The sequence below is a fragment of the Melospiza georgiana genome, chromosome 4, assembly GCF_028018845.1.
Source record: "Melospiza georgiana isolate bMelGeo1 chromosome 4, bMelGeo1.pri, whole genome shotgun sequence".
Classification (NCBI taxonomy): domain Eukaryota; kingdom Metazoa; phylum Chordata; class Aves; order Passeriformes; family Passerellidae; genus Melospiza; species Melospiza georgiana.
Window position 1 is genome coordinate 6,078,370 of NC_080433.1, and position 16,564 is coordinate 6,094,933.

The 16,564-nt window shown below is 43.4% G+C and overlaps 1 protein-coding gene across 8 annotated transcripts in view; it reads left to right on the forward strand.

The window, feature by feature from the left end:
* Window positions 1-16,564, forward strand: part of CELF2 (CUGBP Elav-like family member 2) — a 553,419-nt gene that overhangs the window by 292,011 nt on the left and 244,844 nt on the right. For 2 of the 8 annotated variants that reach the window (XM_058021998.1, XM_058021997.1), the window contains exon 1: window positions 735-956. The exons of 2 other annotated variants lie outside the window; for them this stretch is intronic. In XM_058021998.1, coding sequence (XP_057877981.1) covers window positions 850-956 — 107 coding nt within the window. In that variant the 5' untranslated portion in view covers window positions 735-849. Of the gene's footprint in view, window positions 1-734; window positions 957-14,763; window positions 14,963-16,564 lie in introns of those variants that run through there. 4 more of the 8 variants (XM_058022002.1, XM_058022004.1, XM_058022000.1 and 1 more) reach the window with 3 other exon arrangements.

Here is a 16,564-nt window from a genome sequence, read left to right on the forward strand (position 1 = left end):
TAAATCATTGAATAATGCAACATCCTTCCCCGTCTGCGAGAACTGTGCCAAAGACAGGCGTGAGGGTCTGGGTTAAAGCAAACTCAGTTACTTGGTAACTGAGTTGTGTTTCGGAGGGGTCAAAATTGGAGGGATTTTGGACTTGTGTTTTTCGGGGGTTAAAATTGCCAAGAAAAACTGAAAACTTGAGGAAGATCCCCAGGTGCCTGCATTAATACTCCCCAGTCCCTCTGATGTGAGCTGGCAGGTCCCATAAAGCCACTCAGCCTTGAACAGGGAAGGGAAGGAGGGAGAGAGCAGAAGCTCCAGCTGCGACTCCAGAGCCCCAGAAAGAGCCTCTAACCCAATTCCCTTAAAGTGCACAAGCCTCATGAGCCACAGCATCTCTTTGCCTCTGTATTCACTGATTTCGCAGGGCAAACAAAAGACCCATACCAAGCATGCATCCTTCCAGAGGGGGAAAGCTTTTCCTCATTTGCCCATAGATTCCCCCCCTTTTCTTTCAGTTTTATACATAGAGATTTGTATGTGTACATATATATACATACATTATTATTTTTGTTTTAACAGCGGAGGGGTGAGGGGGGGGAATGTTGCTAATTTTTTTTTTTTTTTTTTTGGCTGGTAATTAGGAGAGCTAACACCAGCTAGGCTAGAGTGAACGCAAACAAGACCCCTATAGGCAGCACAGTGCATTAATGTAAAATATGCCCAGACAACATAACTTGTCAGAGAGGATTATTTCTGCTTAGTGAATCTGCAGGGGCCCCTTTGCTCCACCACTCAGCGTCTGACTAGAGACAGAAAGAGAGAAAGAGTAGCCATTAGTGAGTAGCTACTGTGGCATTGATGTTTGAGCGCACTTCTGAACTGGCTTTTGTTGAGAATATCGGTGCAGAAAGCATGCGCTGTCCCAAATCCGCTGTTACTATGAGAAATGAGGAGCTGCTTTTAAGGTATGTTGTCTCCTTTGTTTTAACGCGTGCTTTCGAGTTGCCTGGGCCCGCTGCAACTATAACCGTGCTGTGTATTAAGTAGTTTCCCTATTTAAAGGAAAAGACAGGCATTGCTGGGTGCAAGTGGCGTTTTCCACTAGTTCGGGTCGCACATTTCATGTATAATGACAAATGTACGGAGAGGGCAGGGGGGGGAAAAAATAAATACATTTATCTTTTCTTTTTTTTTTTTTTTCCTTCCTAAAAGAGAGCCGGTATTTCTTTTATCACCTCCTTTGCAATATTTCTGCCTGCTTCATTATTATGCACTGGGCATGGAATAAGCATGGAAAAAGCTCAGGGAGACTCCATATTAGAGCTAGTGCCCTAAATACCACTTCAATTTTCACTTAGCCTATGTAAATAGTTTCTAATGCTTTACCTAGTCTCTAGTGCTCGAAGATGTTTTAAAAATACCTAAATACTCCTGTAATGTGGGGTTTCACATCTATTCTCTAATAATGCTCCCGGGTTTAGCGGGAGGCCAGCATCGACTACTCTTTTCAGAGACACACAACGCGCAGACACGCACACACGCACACTCACACACAGAATTATGCTGGAATTGGCACCCCGCTTTGAAAAATGTAGTCTTTTGTTTATTTCCTAGCAGACATTGTAGCATTGAATACATCTTTTGGTCTGACAATGGGACAGCTGAACAATGGTGTTGTCAAACTAGCTTAATGTATGTCTGGCGATGGGGTGGTTTGGGTTGTTTTGGGGGTTTTTTCCTTTCCTTTTCTCAGCCCCTTTTTCATTTCCCTTAATCTTTTTGTGTGTACAGTAGAATTTAAAGTGCGTTGCCTGTTTTGTGGTGGTTGTTTCAGTTGATATCTACTGCTAATAGTGCAGGGAGGGGGAGGTTTGTATCTTACAATTATGGCTATTGCATTAAGTTGCAGATTTATTCCTAACCTCTCCTTTAACTGTGGTGAGAAAACTTATTGATTCTGAAAGCTTACAATACTGCTGTCAATCTGGGAAATACATACTTGCCAAATCTGCCCTTGCTTGATTTTATGCCCGATCGTATCAACTTTAACTGCTGTTTTGAAGATACTGTTTCTAATTTTGTTTAGGTAATGAAAATGCAATAAAAATGATAAATCAGGTCTCAGAGTGGGAGCTCATGCAACTTTCCATTTTTATTACGTTTTATACATTAGAATTTTTAAGGTCAGACAGAATAATTTACCTGAATGATTCCTATCCCCAAATCAAACAAATTATTCATATGACATTTCCTAAATTATCTTTCTGTTTCAAGAACCATCATTTAGCATTAAAACAGTTAACAATTTTGGGTTTGAATTTGGAAAAATGAACCTTATGCATTGTGAGAAAAAATTGTTACAAAGCTTTTGAAAAATTTTGAGTTACTACTTGGACAGCAGCTTATGTCTTAAATAAAATGAATTGCCATTACTCTGTGGAGTTCTTAGACTGTTTAAAGTCTTTAAATACTTTACATGTTAAGTAAATGTATTGCTTTTAGCAATAAGTTTAATGATTTTGTGAGAGAAAAGATTTATTTATCAGTGCCTTCTGGTTTTTGCTTTGATCAATTAATAGTAGAGATTTTGTGCTTTTTTAAAAAACTGGACTCTAGTGCATGATTTATATGAGTTGAGGGGTCTCTTGGACCCCTTAATTAAAACAAAAAGACATTGAGGATTTATCGGTAGCAGTCAGAGCCCTCTAAAGCATGCATCTCAACACAAAAATATTTGGTGAGGAGACTGAATACTTGTTATGCTGTTTTTTATTTCTTTTTGTCATTGTATCTTCTTCCCTCGAGTCTTGAGATGGTGTAAACCAGTAGCAAAGAGTTTATGTGAACAAAAAGGTAATATCACATAAAATACTTCTTGAGAAGCCAAGAGGTTATGGATTATCAGGTGCTTGCATGCTGTGTGTTGGGCATAAACCCGAAGAAAGCAAGGATAGTGTTTAATATTATGGGACCATGACATAATTCACTTCCTTGGGAGAACTTCTTTCAAGACAAACATTAACTCATTCCCATCCACTCTGCTCTGCCTGAACTGGAGGGTGGAAACAGCGGCATGCTTTTATAAAGTTATTTTTCTATCATGTCATGTTGCAGCAGCCTGAGCTTCCTAGCAGCTACTGCCCTTTGTGAGTGGCAATAAAGTGAGTCCCCCACTCAGTTATGTGCAAATGCCCCTTCAGGGATAGCCCAGAGCTGCATGAATGTCCCTTCTGTAGCAGCCACCAACAGACACCTGGGCAGCAAAACCCACCACCACTTTTAAGGACTATTCAGTACTATAACTGTTCCCTAAGCTCTCTGCTCACAGGTGAGTTCCTATCAAACTTACTGTAGTTTCTATGTTTTCGGATAAAATGTTGCATAAAACACATATACAATGATTGGGGTTTTTTTGTCTCAGATTGAAAATTACTTTGTGTTTTTCCGAGGGTATTTTCTGACATTGCATTCACATCAAAGACTGATTTTTGAATTAGTTTGTGTGAATCCTACTAAAAAAAAGTAAAAAAATCTTTCTATGCATATTTACTGACATATTGCTTTCTGAGCCATAGTGATTATTATTAACATCAAAGAAGGTGAAGCAAAGCTGTAGCACAAGTAATTTCTTAGCATGTTTAACGAAAGTAATGACTTTGGAAAGACTGCATAGGTTTAGAGATCCTATGCCTGAGCATCGGAGGTGTCCTCAGTGCTGCCTATTTTGAACCTCACCCATTCACAAAGCAATGTGGTGCCTTGCAGTTGTCAAACTTGGCAACATCTGTTTCCACAACAGAGCTAAGAGAGGTAATTCAGACTCTACATGAGTTGTTATTTGTTCTTGCAATGACCAGGTCTAATATCAAAACATGAACACCCTCAGTCTTACCTGTTGGAGAAAGAGCAAGACAGGTCTTAGCCTGGGACGTGGCTTTCCATGCTTCCATAGGGATATGGAATTGAATAATATTCATTATTAGCCTGGAGTCTTTGTGTGTATTTATTTATTTAATTACTTTCACATTCATGAGCCACAATCATCAACATGCTAATATTTTCTTTGTTAAGAGCGGATGACACTGACACGGTTCTGTCAGCAAATTTAAGTATGAAGGGACTGAGATCTGCCCTGCAGATAAATACCTGGGGGTGAAAAGCTGGATGTGAGCTGGAAATGTGAACTCACAGTTCAGGAAGCCAATTGTGTTCTGGGCTGCAGCAGGAGAAGGGTGGCCAGCAGGTTGAGGGAGGTGATTCCCTCCATCTACCACGCCCTCATGAGACTCCACCTGCAGTACCTCTTCCAAGTCTGGAGTCCTCAACAAGTCCTCAACATGGAAATGTTGGATTGGATCCAGAGGAGGGCCACAAAAAGTCAGTTTGGAACACCTCCCTTAAGGAGACAGGCTGAAAGACTTGCAGTTGTCCAGCCTGGAGAAGGGAAGGATGTTAGACCATTCTTTCAGTACCTAAAGGGGGCTTATAGGAAAATTTATTTTAGCAGGGCCTGTTGCAATGGAACACGGGATTGTGGCTTTTAATGAAAATAGTGTTGATTCAGGCTGGACATAAGGGGGAAATTTTTCACAATGAGGGTGGTGAAACACTGGAACAGGTTGCACAGAGAGGTGATGGCTGCCCCATCCCTGGAAACATTCACAGTCAAGCTGGACACGGCTCTGAGCAACCTGATCTACTTGAAGCTGTCCCTGTTCATGGCATAGGAGTTGGAAGTAGACGACCTTTAAAGGTCCCTTTCAACCTAAACCATTCTGTGATTCTATTCTATATAAGATTGCAAACTATACCTTTGGGGCTGAAAAACAAAGCAAGTGTTCAATTAATATTCATATCTAGAAGTTTTACTGCAAGTGTAGATTGTGCTTGAATACTTAAGAAGTCATTCAGGAGTGAATCAATACTAATTATTGTAATCAGGAGGGTTAATTAGCTGAAGATGCTGCTGATGGAAAGTTCACTGCTTACAGCCCTGAAAACACCTAAGTTGATGAAATCTGAAAGCAAGATGTCTAGGAGGACTTTGTGTGGAGAGAAACGTTTGGCTTTCCTTTGGCATTTCAAGAGCCAGTCATTCCAAAGGGGAAACATAGCTTGTACTTTGTATTTTGCATGACATTAATTCAGGGGATATTAGAAGATGCAACTAAATCTGTCGTGAAGATATTTTGTGGTCGTCTCTCAATAAATGCAAGTACCATTTTGGATAACCTGTACTGTCTCTGCTGCATTCATTTGTAGATTACCATAAATTAATATGGATAATCTTATGCATTTGAAATCTGGTTCCAGCACTGTTATTTGGAAGAGGTTTTTTTTTTTTTCTCCATTTGTGTTCAGGCACAGGGACTTCACATGGTACATGTACATAAATTACACATGCTGTGTTACTAATACACGTATATATGTGTGCATGCATACATGTCTGCACTGAAGTTTAAACATTTTTCATTGAGGTTGTATATTTCTATAATCCTGTGCCCTTAAAACTCCCACTCAGTTTCCATCTGCAAAACAGTATTCAACTACATATGATTCAGAGGACAGTTATTGAAGAAGGAGTTCATGAAATTTAAGTTAGATGACAAGGAACAAAGACTGAAAAGAAATGACTGAAGAAAATCCTTTTCTTTTCCCTCAATTAGAGCAGTTGTGTTTCCTAAAGTGAGCATTATTAAATTCAAACAAAATCTAGCTGTACAAAACCTTTTCCACAAGTGACTTGCAAGAAGATTTTTTATTGAATGCTGGGTGTTTGGGTTTTGCATTGGTTTTTGTTGTTGTCGGGTTTTGGGTTTTTTTTTTCCTTTTCCTCTAGTTGCATCTCTTAACCAAGACAAATATCTGGATATTAATTCAAGAAAAAAAAAACAACTTACAGAGACCCCCTCCTCTCATTCACACACACACATATAAACCCCCCAAGTCAAGTGATGCTTTCAGAGGAGAGAAATCCTGTTTCAAAACAAATCCTTCTTTCCTTTCTAATGACATTAGAGATTATCACATGCAGGTGCTATTTATCTTTGGAACTGTTTTCCTATGACTGTTTTACTGCTTCCAACACATTTACTTGTATGTCAGCCCTAGAAAAGGTAACTGAAAATGGCAGTTGTTGAGAAAGCATGTCGCCATGCCTGGAATGACATGCATTATCAGGGCAGCAGGAGTTGCTGGCTCTACAGCCCATTTCTACTTGACCTGCAGAATGATTGGCTGCCTGGGATGGTGATGAATCACTGGAGTTTATGAAACAAGACTGCTGGCATCCTCACAGAGGAAATAAAAACGGGATTTTTTTGTTGTTTTCCCCCTCTAACATTCTTGCTGTGACAAAAACCTTTTTTTTTATTATTTTTTTTTTTACGTTTTGTATTGCTTCTGTGTTATTTCACCCTGCAGCAGAAGCAAATGTGTCAATTAAAGTCGTTTTAGTACTGTTCTCAGCAAGTTAATGATGCACTGAAGGTTAACTATCTTTATTGGATGGAAATGGTCAGGAATTCTCACAAATTTTGTGTAAATCTTGATCTGGACTCTAATTTTCTCATCTCTCACTTCAGTCTTGTGACTGAGATAGCATAACTAGTAATCAGCTCGAGCGGGATGTAAAAAGGATTTCAGCTGTTCTCATGCACAACTTTATTTTCTCTGATAGTATAAGGATCAGTGACCATTCCTTGGGCTAATATCAGTCAGGTCCATCTTCAGCATTTCCAAACTAATGACTAAAATGACATTTCTGGAAAGCACCGACTCCCCGATTTGCACTCACTTTCTAGGTGGTTCGTGAAATTATATTGTGCATTAAGCCCACGTTGCTGGATTAGGCTGCTATGAGCCTGTGCTTGCAGGAAAGCACCGTGGGGCTGTAAATCTGCCAGGGCACTGACAAGGCTGACACAGCGTGGATCACAAGCTGCCCTGTAAAATGCAGCCAAGTAAAAATGATCCTTCCATTTCAATAAAAACACCCAAAAATTGTGTTTGGGGATGGGGGAATGGAGACAACTACTTGCTTATCTCTCCATGTGTGCTGATGTTACCCTGCATCCCTTATTCGGATAAAATATTTTAAAGTTAACTCTCTCTGATTCAAAGAAATAACATTACCAATAAAACTGCTCAGGAAGTTTTAAATACAGCATTTATATAAATAGAATGCTTTTTGCCATTACATGAGGCAGGGTTTTTCCTCAACTCTCATGCTTTGCTGCCCAAGCTTTTTCTCCACTAGTTTAGAAAGCAGTTTGCATACTCACATCAGTTATTAGACTTTTCCACCTTCCTCCAAATTATTCAGCTGCTGCTGGACACTGCAGAGGCTGCAACACTCTGGTTATTTAAGGCACAGCTTTCCAATGCCCCTAGTGAAATAAAGGAGGGCAAACTTTAAGCAGCGAGAAGGGCAGCACAGGGAACTGTTGCTTGTGCCCTTCGGTGTGTGAGGGGTAAATGCTGTCCTTGCTCGGGAGTTCCCATGGCAGCAAATCAGCAGGTCATCCTCAAGAGCAGCCTTTGAGGATGCCAGACAACAGTCTGTCACCAGGAGGAAGAGAGAGCAGAGAGTTTGAGGAAGGGGGAAAAAAAGCCCCTAGAAAATCAGAGAGAGGACAGGGGAAATTACAAATAGAGGAGGGAAAAGTAATGGTGTTCAAACACACATCATCTGGAAATTGAACCTTGCACGTGCAGATACCTGTGGATGATAGGATGGCTGTGCAACAAACTGAAATTAAGATTCAAATCCAGCACCTGTCCTCCCTGGAAGCTGCAGGTCAGCATCTGAGGGATTGAGGGCTTCTAGAAAAGAAACAGAGAATTATCAGAAAACTTAAAATTTTAGAGACTCTAAATTCAATGGTATAACCTCTTGCTTTCATTTTCCTTCTCTTCTGCCTAAAAAAGATTTATCTTCTGCTAAACTGTGAGGAAGAAGCTCACTCTGAAGCTTGAGAATTTGCCTGCATCATTTCAGCCCACATTTAATTTTAATGAGAGAGTTATATAACCCCCTTTAAAAATAACAAAACAGTAACAGAACTGCATTGGCAACACCAGGTGTTCTGCAGTGCTGCTCCAATGAATCATATGGAGATTTGTCTGTGCACGGCTGATGAACATACATTAAACTCAGTTAACCCCCACCCCTTAATAAAGCAATCCAAAGTGACCAAAATTTTTCCTAAAGTGCCTTTCCCACAAAACAATGCCTAACTAGATGCCTGCCCCAGGAACCTCCTGGTTCCAGCACTTGTCCCTTACAAAGTTCCTGCATCAAGGGGTTGAGTTTATCCTTAAAAGTTGCGGATGAATTATTGTGACCTTTCAAAGTGAAACGTTGTATGTTAAACAGTAAGTTGGGTTAAATGACTTGGTTCAGAAAGGAAAATCAATGTTCCTCTTTGTTGTGCTGAGCTCCAAATCCCTGAAATTGTTAAGAACAGCAAAATTAACAGGTATCTCTGGGAAAAATAAACATGTGACTTCATCAATGTTCCTTTCAGACAGAGAATTTGTGGGAAAACTGAATCAGTGACTTGAGCTTGTTAAACGTCTTGGTTCAGATGCCATTCTTGACTCTAGGAAGTCCCTCAGCCACCAGCTGCTGGAATGTGCGAAGTATCACTTGCCATATTCGTGCCTGTTCTCTTTCCATCCCTTATCAGAGGCAGGGTCACGGGCTAGGTGGACCTTTTGATCCGCCTTATGTGGCAATTCTTACGCTGTTAATTTAAGGGGGAAAACCCCCAAACTACTAAAACCAGGCATGGTGCAGTTTTCTGCACATCCAAATGCCTTATAGTTACTGCAGGAGCCTTTTCTTTCTGTCCTTCATGTCTGATATTTCATGGTTTCTGTCGGTGAAACAAGGATAGCTACTTTGCACATTTTCAGGGTGATTGTTTTTTTGAGGATTGACATGTACGCTAGGCACCTCATGAACAAATGAAAAAAGGAGACCTGTGAAATTTCCTACCTTAAAGATGCCACAATTTGTGTTTAAGGTGAAATCCAATCATTTACAGTGCAAAAGAAAGAGAAACACGTGGTAGAAGTGAGGATGAAGGTTAAGCTCATAAGGATCTTGCTGCTAGAAGTGGAGTGCAGTAGGTTAATGCAGATATTGTAACAAACCCCTCAGATGTCTTTACATTTTGTTTATAAAAATAAGTCTCCTTTTGGCTTCTTGTCTCTTTTTATGTCCCTTACCCACATTCTTTCTTTGCTGAAGCCACATTAGAACTTCACACTTATCTTTGCCTATGGTGTTTGGAGTTGGAGATGCCCTCCAGCATCACCTCCTGATCCAGGCCATTCTCATCATCTATTTCCCTCATCCTGCTTCTTTCCCAATAACCAGAATGGCAAAATCTCCAGAAAACTCAAATTTATATAAAATCAGAGAAATTTTTGTGTCTTCTGTGGGTGTAGATGGCAGGGAGGAAGGGTTTTTTTACAGTGGGATTTTTCCTCTGCTCCTTGAAGGAATAGGTGCATATTGAGAGGATGGAGCAACACAGACAAGAGAATGAGATGTGTGGTTTCTCCTACCCTAAATCATAGGTTTTCACATGAAGATAATATAACAGCCAAATCCAAGACTATTCAGTTTCCTCTTCCAGGGTTGTTTGGAAAGGTGTCCCTTTTTTACCATAAATAACATGTCTGCCCTCTAGTAGGAAATCACATCTGCCCAGTGCTTGCAGTACCCCAGTTTCTCTTCTTTTTGGGTAGTGGCTGTTGATAGTTAGCAGGTGAGAAGATAAGGTAGTCCATTAGGAAAAAAAAAAAAAAAAAAAAAGAAAGAAAAATGAAAAAAATAATGTCTGTTACCAAGATAAGACTTGGTTGACAAAAGCTTGGGTCTTGTGTCTATATGCACAAGGCACTAACACAAAGGTATCACCTGTGGATCAATAGTAATGCTCTTCAATAGGACTGCAAACAAACAACAGGACAGGAAGACTTGGTCTTGCAAAAATTTGCTTTTTTCTACTTTCCTTCAGTACTCTCCAAATGTGCTTAGCTCAGGAGCAGCCCAGCTGGAGCAGAGGTTGGATTGGACCTGAGGGTGATCATTGACTGTCCCATGTAGCTGGTGCTGTTCACAAAGGAGGGTGTTTCTCTAAATTGAAGGCCTTTCCAAAAAACCCTCCTTTCCATGTATCATCTGCCCCATGCCATGATTTGTTGCCTAATTGTTTTAGGAAAGATTGAGTTATTACCCACAAAAGGGAACAAAGGCCCTTTACCCACAGTGGGATGAAATCACCTCATCGCTGGTATAAAATAGGAAGGGAAAAAAAAAAGAGAAGTGAGTGGGAAGTTTTACTATAGCAACCAAGTTTACATAATATCAATGCGCTTCAAGTGAAAGCTCTAGAAATGCTTAATTTGAGGGACCTTTTCACAGGACTAATTTTAAATGACGTTTATTTCTGAAGATTACTGATGAGCTACAGTAGCCTACGGAAGCGGAGGGAGCCTCACAAGCACTATTTTAAACACTTAAAATTCATTGATCAGCTTTAACCAATATTTTAATTTTCTTTTTAAAAGGATTTCAGTTATAAGCAAGTGATTTTATTCCTCAAAATGAGTGGAAGACTATTGTGTGTTTGGTTTTGTAAATAGAAAATCCTTACTGAAAGGTTAAGGTTCCATAATTCAAAATTTTATTCCAATATTAGACATAACAGACAAAGACAGTTTTGTTCCAGGTAATCACAAATGGTAAAATGGTGTAGAATTGAACCCATTACCTTTTACCATTCAAGGAAATGCACTATTTTTTGCTCTAGTTCTTAATGATTTTTACACCATTCTGTAGTCCTGCCCTAGTGCTTGTGTGCTTTGCTTTGCTGTTTCTTCAGGCCCCCTCCCCTTCTTGCCCCTCCAGAAGTGTGCTCCTAAGATTTAGACTGATGGGCTCCCTCCCTTATAGGCAGGTAGGCTCACATCCCATTACACAAACCAAAATGCTGCACTGCCAGCTCTTAGTCACACCACTGCTTCCAGGCTTCCATGGCTTGCCTGGAAGGTTATTTCTTTGTGGAAGACAGCAACCACCTCGTTTGCATTCACCAACTCCAGCTGGACCAGATTCCTGCTCCCCCTCGCATTAGTGGAAGATCCTGAGTGATTCCACTGGAGTCATTCGAGCCCGCTCCAAATTTACACCGCCCGCCGCTGAGCTCTGCTTCTGCTGCCTCTGTTAGAAACTTGCTTTGATGCCAGAGATAAGCTGAATCCCAAGCATGTTCATTGGCTTAGGGGGGAATAAAGCAGAGGATTTGAACTCTCTTCATACTGCCTTGCAGGCTTGGGAGAGAGTGAAGTCATTCAGAAACTTTCCCTTGAAGTGCTTCCAACAGTAGCATTTCCTTGGCCCAAAACTTGGGGGCAAGTTGATTAGAAGAATGGCAATTAATTATAGGGTGAGGAGGGGGTCTGGAGGGGGAATGTGATGTGAGTTCCACATTGGATTTAGCTCTGGGGTCTGGAAAGGAAGGGGGTGTCTGCTCTCTTTGTCACTCACTGAAGAAGCCACAGGCAGTGATGTCAGAGTGAGCTCATACACACAAGTCACTCGCTCAATCCTGGCCTTCTGCAGCTGAACTTTTGGGGTTTCTTTTTGTTTTGTTTTGTTTTTTTTTTCTCTGAAGAGATGTGCGATTTTCAAAGGCTGAGTTGTTTGGAGAAATTGTATGTAGCACTGTGTTTAAAAAGCTTCTTGAATGGTGACTAATCTGCAAAGGTGAGGTGGAACTGCTTCATCTGCCCCGCTCAGAGGGATGGAGAAACTGAGGGGGACAGAGTAAATGAGCCAAACAGGGTCTGAGCCTCTGAAATGAGGGGAGGGGGGATAGGAGGTAGTATTTGTAGCTGGAATAGGATTAACGCCCCAGAACTGATCATTCCAAATTCTAGGTTCTTCCCTCAAAACTGCCACATGCTCCACCAGCTGAAAAACCTTAATATTGGTGGGCAGCAATAATGCAGCTCCTCTAAGCCAGTGTTTAGTGCCATTGTCTGATTTATGCTGTGAAAATAAATGCAGTTTCACTTGCCACTCTCGCTTCCCATTTCCCTCTGCACTGTAGCAACACATCAGAGCTTCCACTCTTCCCATAATTTTTAATAAAAGTTGCTATTTTGCACACATGTGCTAGTCAAGAATCTGACATTAATGTTACAAATAACAGAGCTGAGCCTGTAACAGTGTGTGAAACAATCAGGATTTTTTGTTTCTTGCCACTTACCCTCTGCCATCGAGAGTTAATTCATACACAGACACTACATAATTTATGTTTGAGAACCAAATTATTCGAATGCAGTTTTTCCCTCTAAGCTCTCCTTGAGTCGTATCTCGGTATCTTTTATGGAAAGGGTTCCTTTTTGCATTTGACCCTGTTCCTGCTTCTAACTTTTAAATGGCAAAAGCAAATGTGCTTTGAAAAGTGTGTTACACTGTAGTTGTTAAATAAAGCAATAACCTATGCACTTGTAATGCTTTCTCTATGACCTACTTACATACTACTTCACCCTCCTTATAGTATGATTAAAAGCTGCTTTGAATCCACTATTCCCTCAAGGGATTTGAGGCTAGAATTTAACAAACTGCTGAGAAGGCTTAAGTCAGTAAGAGGGCTTCCCTACAGCTTCTTCCAGCTAATTCACATGTAATTAAAAGGAAAATAAATATTTCAAAAGAACATACGTTTTAATGAAGCATTTTTAAGCACTTACACCTTGCATAATGGGGCAAATTTATAAGGATCTCTCTATTCCATATGCAGATTTTAAGCAAAATTATTTGTGATTCTCTCCTCCTCCCTCCTTGCATCCTGTGCAAAGCATGGATTTACTTTTCAGTCAGCAGCAGTGGGACTGTGGTCCTTAGAAGTGACAGCCTGGTGAGACTGAAGTCCCTTAGATTTAGCAGGTACCAAAAAAACTCGTGATGAAGAGGTGCAGATCCAGCCGCACAGGGCGAAGTGGGGGTGGAGACTTCTTAGTTAAAAGAATATCCTCATCCTCACTGAGCTGCCCGCATCTCTTCTGAGCTAAAACCTGTCCCTTCTGCAGTGGCAAGATTTTGAAATTGAAAGTTAATCCAACTCTGCTCTGGGCCGGATTAACCACCATGGAGGCCTCAGATCAAAGACCAGGTGGCTGCATCCAGCTGGAGAAAGTTGTGCTGGTTTCTCCTTTCATTTGGACTTTGCACTTAATTTTTTTATCCACTGTGTAGTCAGTCCTGTGCTGTGATGGATGGGTGGCGTAAAGGAATCACCATGAATTCAGTAAAGAGGAGCCATAGCTTTGCTTTGTGCCTTTCTAGGGGGATGTTTAGGTGCCATGGTGACGAGGACAGTATGTGAACATATAGAGCAGAGCAGATTAATAACACTATAGATATGTGTTCAGGATTGCAGCTGTCCTACGGGGATTATGCTGAGGGCCAAGTGAACCTTTTCTTTCTTTAGTCTTGCAAAGTAGGCAAAAATTTTAGCAGCCTGAGGGGGTTTTCTTCCTTTTTAACTGTTTAAAATTGGAAAGTTGCTTAGTGCAATAAACTGGACTCTAAAAACCTGCCCATTCTGTACTTTTTTTCCCCCATCAAGTCAACAATGGTCAAAATTTAAATAAAACTTGGCCTGACAGATAACACATTTTTTATGGGTCAATTTAGTTTTTATATTAGAATGCTCTTTGAAAAGTTTAAGCATAGTAGGTTTTAATTTGCATTTGCCACTTTTTGCAAGTGTTGATTATCCATAACAAATCAAATTATAAAACCTAGAGAGAGATTCAGACGGAGAAGCGCACACAATGGAGAGGAACGTTCTGTCTGTCTAGACTGCTCAGATCACCTAGTAATCTTCGTAAATATGTTAATGTTCTTTCGCCTGGAGCGGCTTTGTATTGAAGCAAGTAGGTCTTGGAGATGGAAAGGAAAATTTATACAGATTTTCAGGGGGCGGTGGCGTGGAGGGGGGGGCTTCCAGCTATTTGTATGTGCGGGATTTTGTGCGCGTCTTGGTGGTGACACTTCCGAGTGCGGCCAACTCTGAGAGCAGCGAGGTTGGGAGCGGGTTTTTGGGGAGGTTACAGCCACGAGAAAGGATTTGCCGTCATTAGTTATTCAAATCCCTCTTTCTGATCAGCGAGGACAGAGTTACTACCACTCTCTCGCCAGCCAGTAACATCACTCCGAGCATTTAAAACACTGCCAAGGTCTGAATGGCAGGAGTTTGAGTGGAGAACGAGCCTGCACCAAGACCCTGACCAAACACCCCCAGTGCCCTCTGGCTGGCTCCGGCCGCACTGAGGGGAGCCATGCCCGGTGTGCGAGGGAGCCGTGCCCGGTGTGTGAGGGGGCCGTGCCCGGCGTGTGAGGGGGCAGTGCCCGCCCCGGGGCCGCTGCCCCGCCGGGCTCGGCTCACCTCGCTCGGCCGCGGGGCCAGGCAGCGCTGAGGAGGCGCCGGGAGGGTCGGGCCGCCCCCGGAGCCGGGCCGGGCGGAGCGGCGGAGCCCCGTGCGGGCAGCCCCCGGCCCGGCGGCGGCGATAGGCCTCTCCCGGGGCGGCGGGGGCGCAGGGGTTAACGGGGAGCCGCAGCGGGGAGATGGCTCCGCCTCCTCGCTCAGCACCTGGCGCTCCACCGACAGTTGCCTCAGCAGTCGATTTCGGAGGGGATTGGCGGAAAAAACCGAGAGGGGGAGAGAAATGTGACAACTGCCGGGGCTGGCGGCTGCCGCGGGGAGGCCTCCGCACCTGTGCCTGCCGCTCCGCCGCCCGGCGCAGTTGTGGGATCCGCCGCGCCCCGCCGCATCCTCCCGCCGACCGCCGCGGCGCCCCCGGAGCCCAGCATGACTTCTTCGTTCAAGCTGGATTTCCTTCCGGAGATGATGGTCGACGGCCGCTTGCTGGTCTCTGACAGAATGTAAGTGGCGGCGGGGCTGCCGCCGGCTCCCCCCCACCCCGCCCCGGCTCCGGGTACCGCCCGGCACCGAGCCCCGGCTCCGGCCGGCTCCCACCCGCACCGCCCGCCCGCCCTTCCGCGGGAGGGGACGGGGGCTCGTACCCCCAGCCACCCCCTCTTTTCCCAAGTCACTTGGTGGTCTCCGTGCCGTGCCCCCTCCCGGGGTGCTCAGCGTCCCGCAGGTCGGTGCCGGCGGGCGCGGGGGGTTTTCGGCTGCCGCTGATGATGGTGATGATGATGATGATGCAACGTGGAGAAACGCGCGTCGGTCGCGCGTAGCTGAGCGCTCTCCCCTCCGTGCCCTGCGGAGCCCTCCACAGGCGCCTGTCCCCTGCAGCCAGCCCGGACCCACCCGTGTCTCATCACCCCTGCCCGGCAGAATAAAAATGCCCACCCCCACCCCCCCCCCACAGATTTTCATCAGTTTTCAAATTCAGATGAAATACTAAGCATCCACTGGGAGTACCAGGCTGAACGCAGGGATTTGGCTGTTTGTTGGGTTTCCCCCCCCCCCCCCTATACCGTCCCCGACAGCTGCCTGGTACAGTGAGTGTTAATTAGGGTGAGGATGGTTGTTTTACATGCAGTTGAAGTGGGGATGGGATGTATTGGAAGGAGCTGAATGCTGGAATTTCAGAAGGAGAAGTATTCCCCTAGCCCGGCTCTGCTCTGTTAATCTCGGTCTGAAAGTTTCTATTATCATCCTCTTGGGCATTGCCAATTGGCAGGTATTTTCAGGTAACCTAAGCCTTGTATGAAAAAAGTAAAAGCTAGAAATGATGAAATAGACATCTGCTGAAAGATACGAAGTGGGAGGACTGTGCTGCATTGTTTTACTGTATCCAAAATATCTTTTATTTTGTTGCTTTTTCTTCTTTCATCGGGATGACAAACGTGATTGGAGTTACATTAGAATGAAGCGAGAGGCTTTGGCGTTGACTCTGCACTGAAGCTGTTCTGGTTGAGGCAGCACTTAAGTTACAAGTGTAAATAAACCCGTATGTGCAGCAGAGAGTGTCACCTGCAATTTGCACAAATCAGGTTGCATACTGTGCCCCCATCTAGGGCTGTTCAGACTTTTATTGCCTTTTTTACTGGTAACCAAACTTTCTCTGAGGTGGAATGCTTTTCCCTTGCACCAGCAGTGTTCTGCACGGAGTCATTCAGGAGTGGCCAGTTGTTCAGACAGCTGAGGTTTAGTGAGTGTGTGGGAGAGGGGCAGGAGTCAGGGGGAAGCTGCTTGGTGACTTACACTATTTTTACAGTCTTTGAAGGACAGCGAAGTGTGTAAATGCTGCCTCTTGTCTTAAATCTGTGATCTTGGATTCAAAAGTGTTCTGTGCTGTGTTTTGCTCTTCCCATTGTGAAATCCCAGATTTTATTGGCATTAGTCGGTTTTGGTACAAGCGCTGTCAATTTCTTCCGTTTTGCAGAGAAGTCGCAGAGGTTTGCCCATTAGGGTACAAAGTAGCAGCTGAACATTGGTATCTCTTGCTCTGCAGCCCTCTGTAGGGACCTGCCACAGCCAAACTTCCCCTTGTTTTCATCATCTCAGCTTTGATT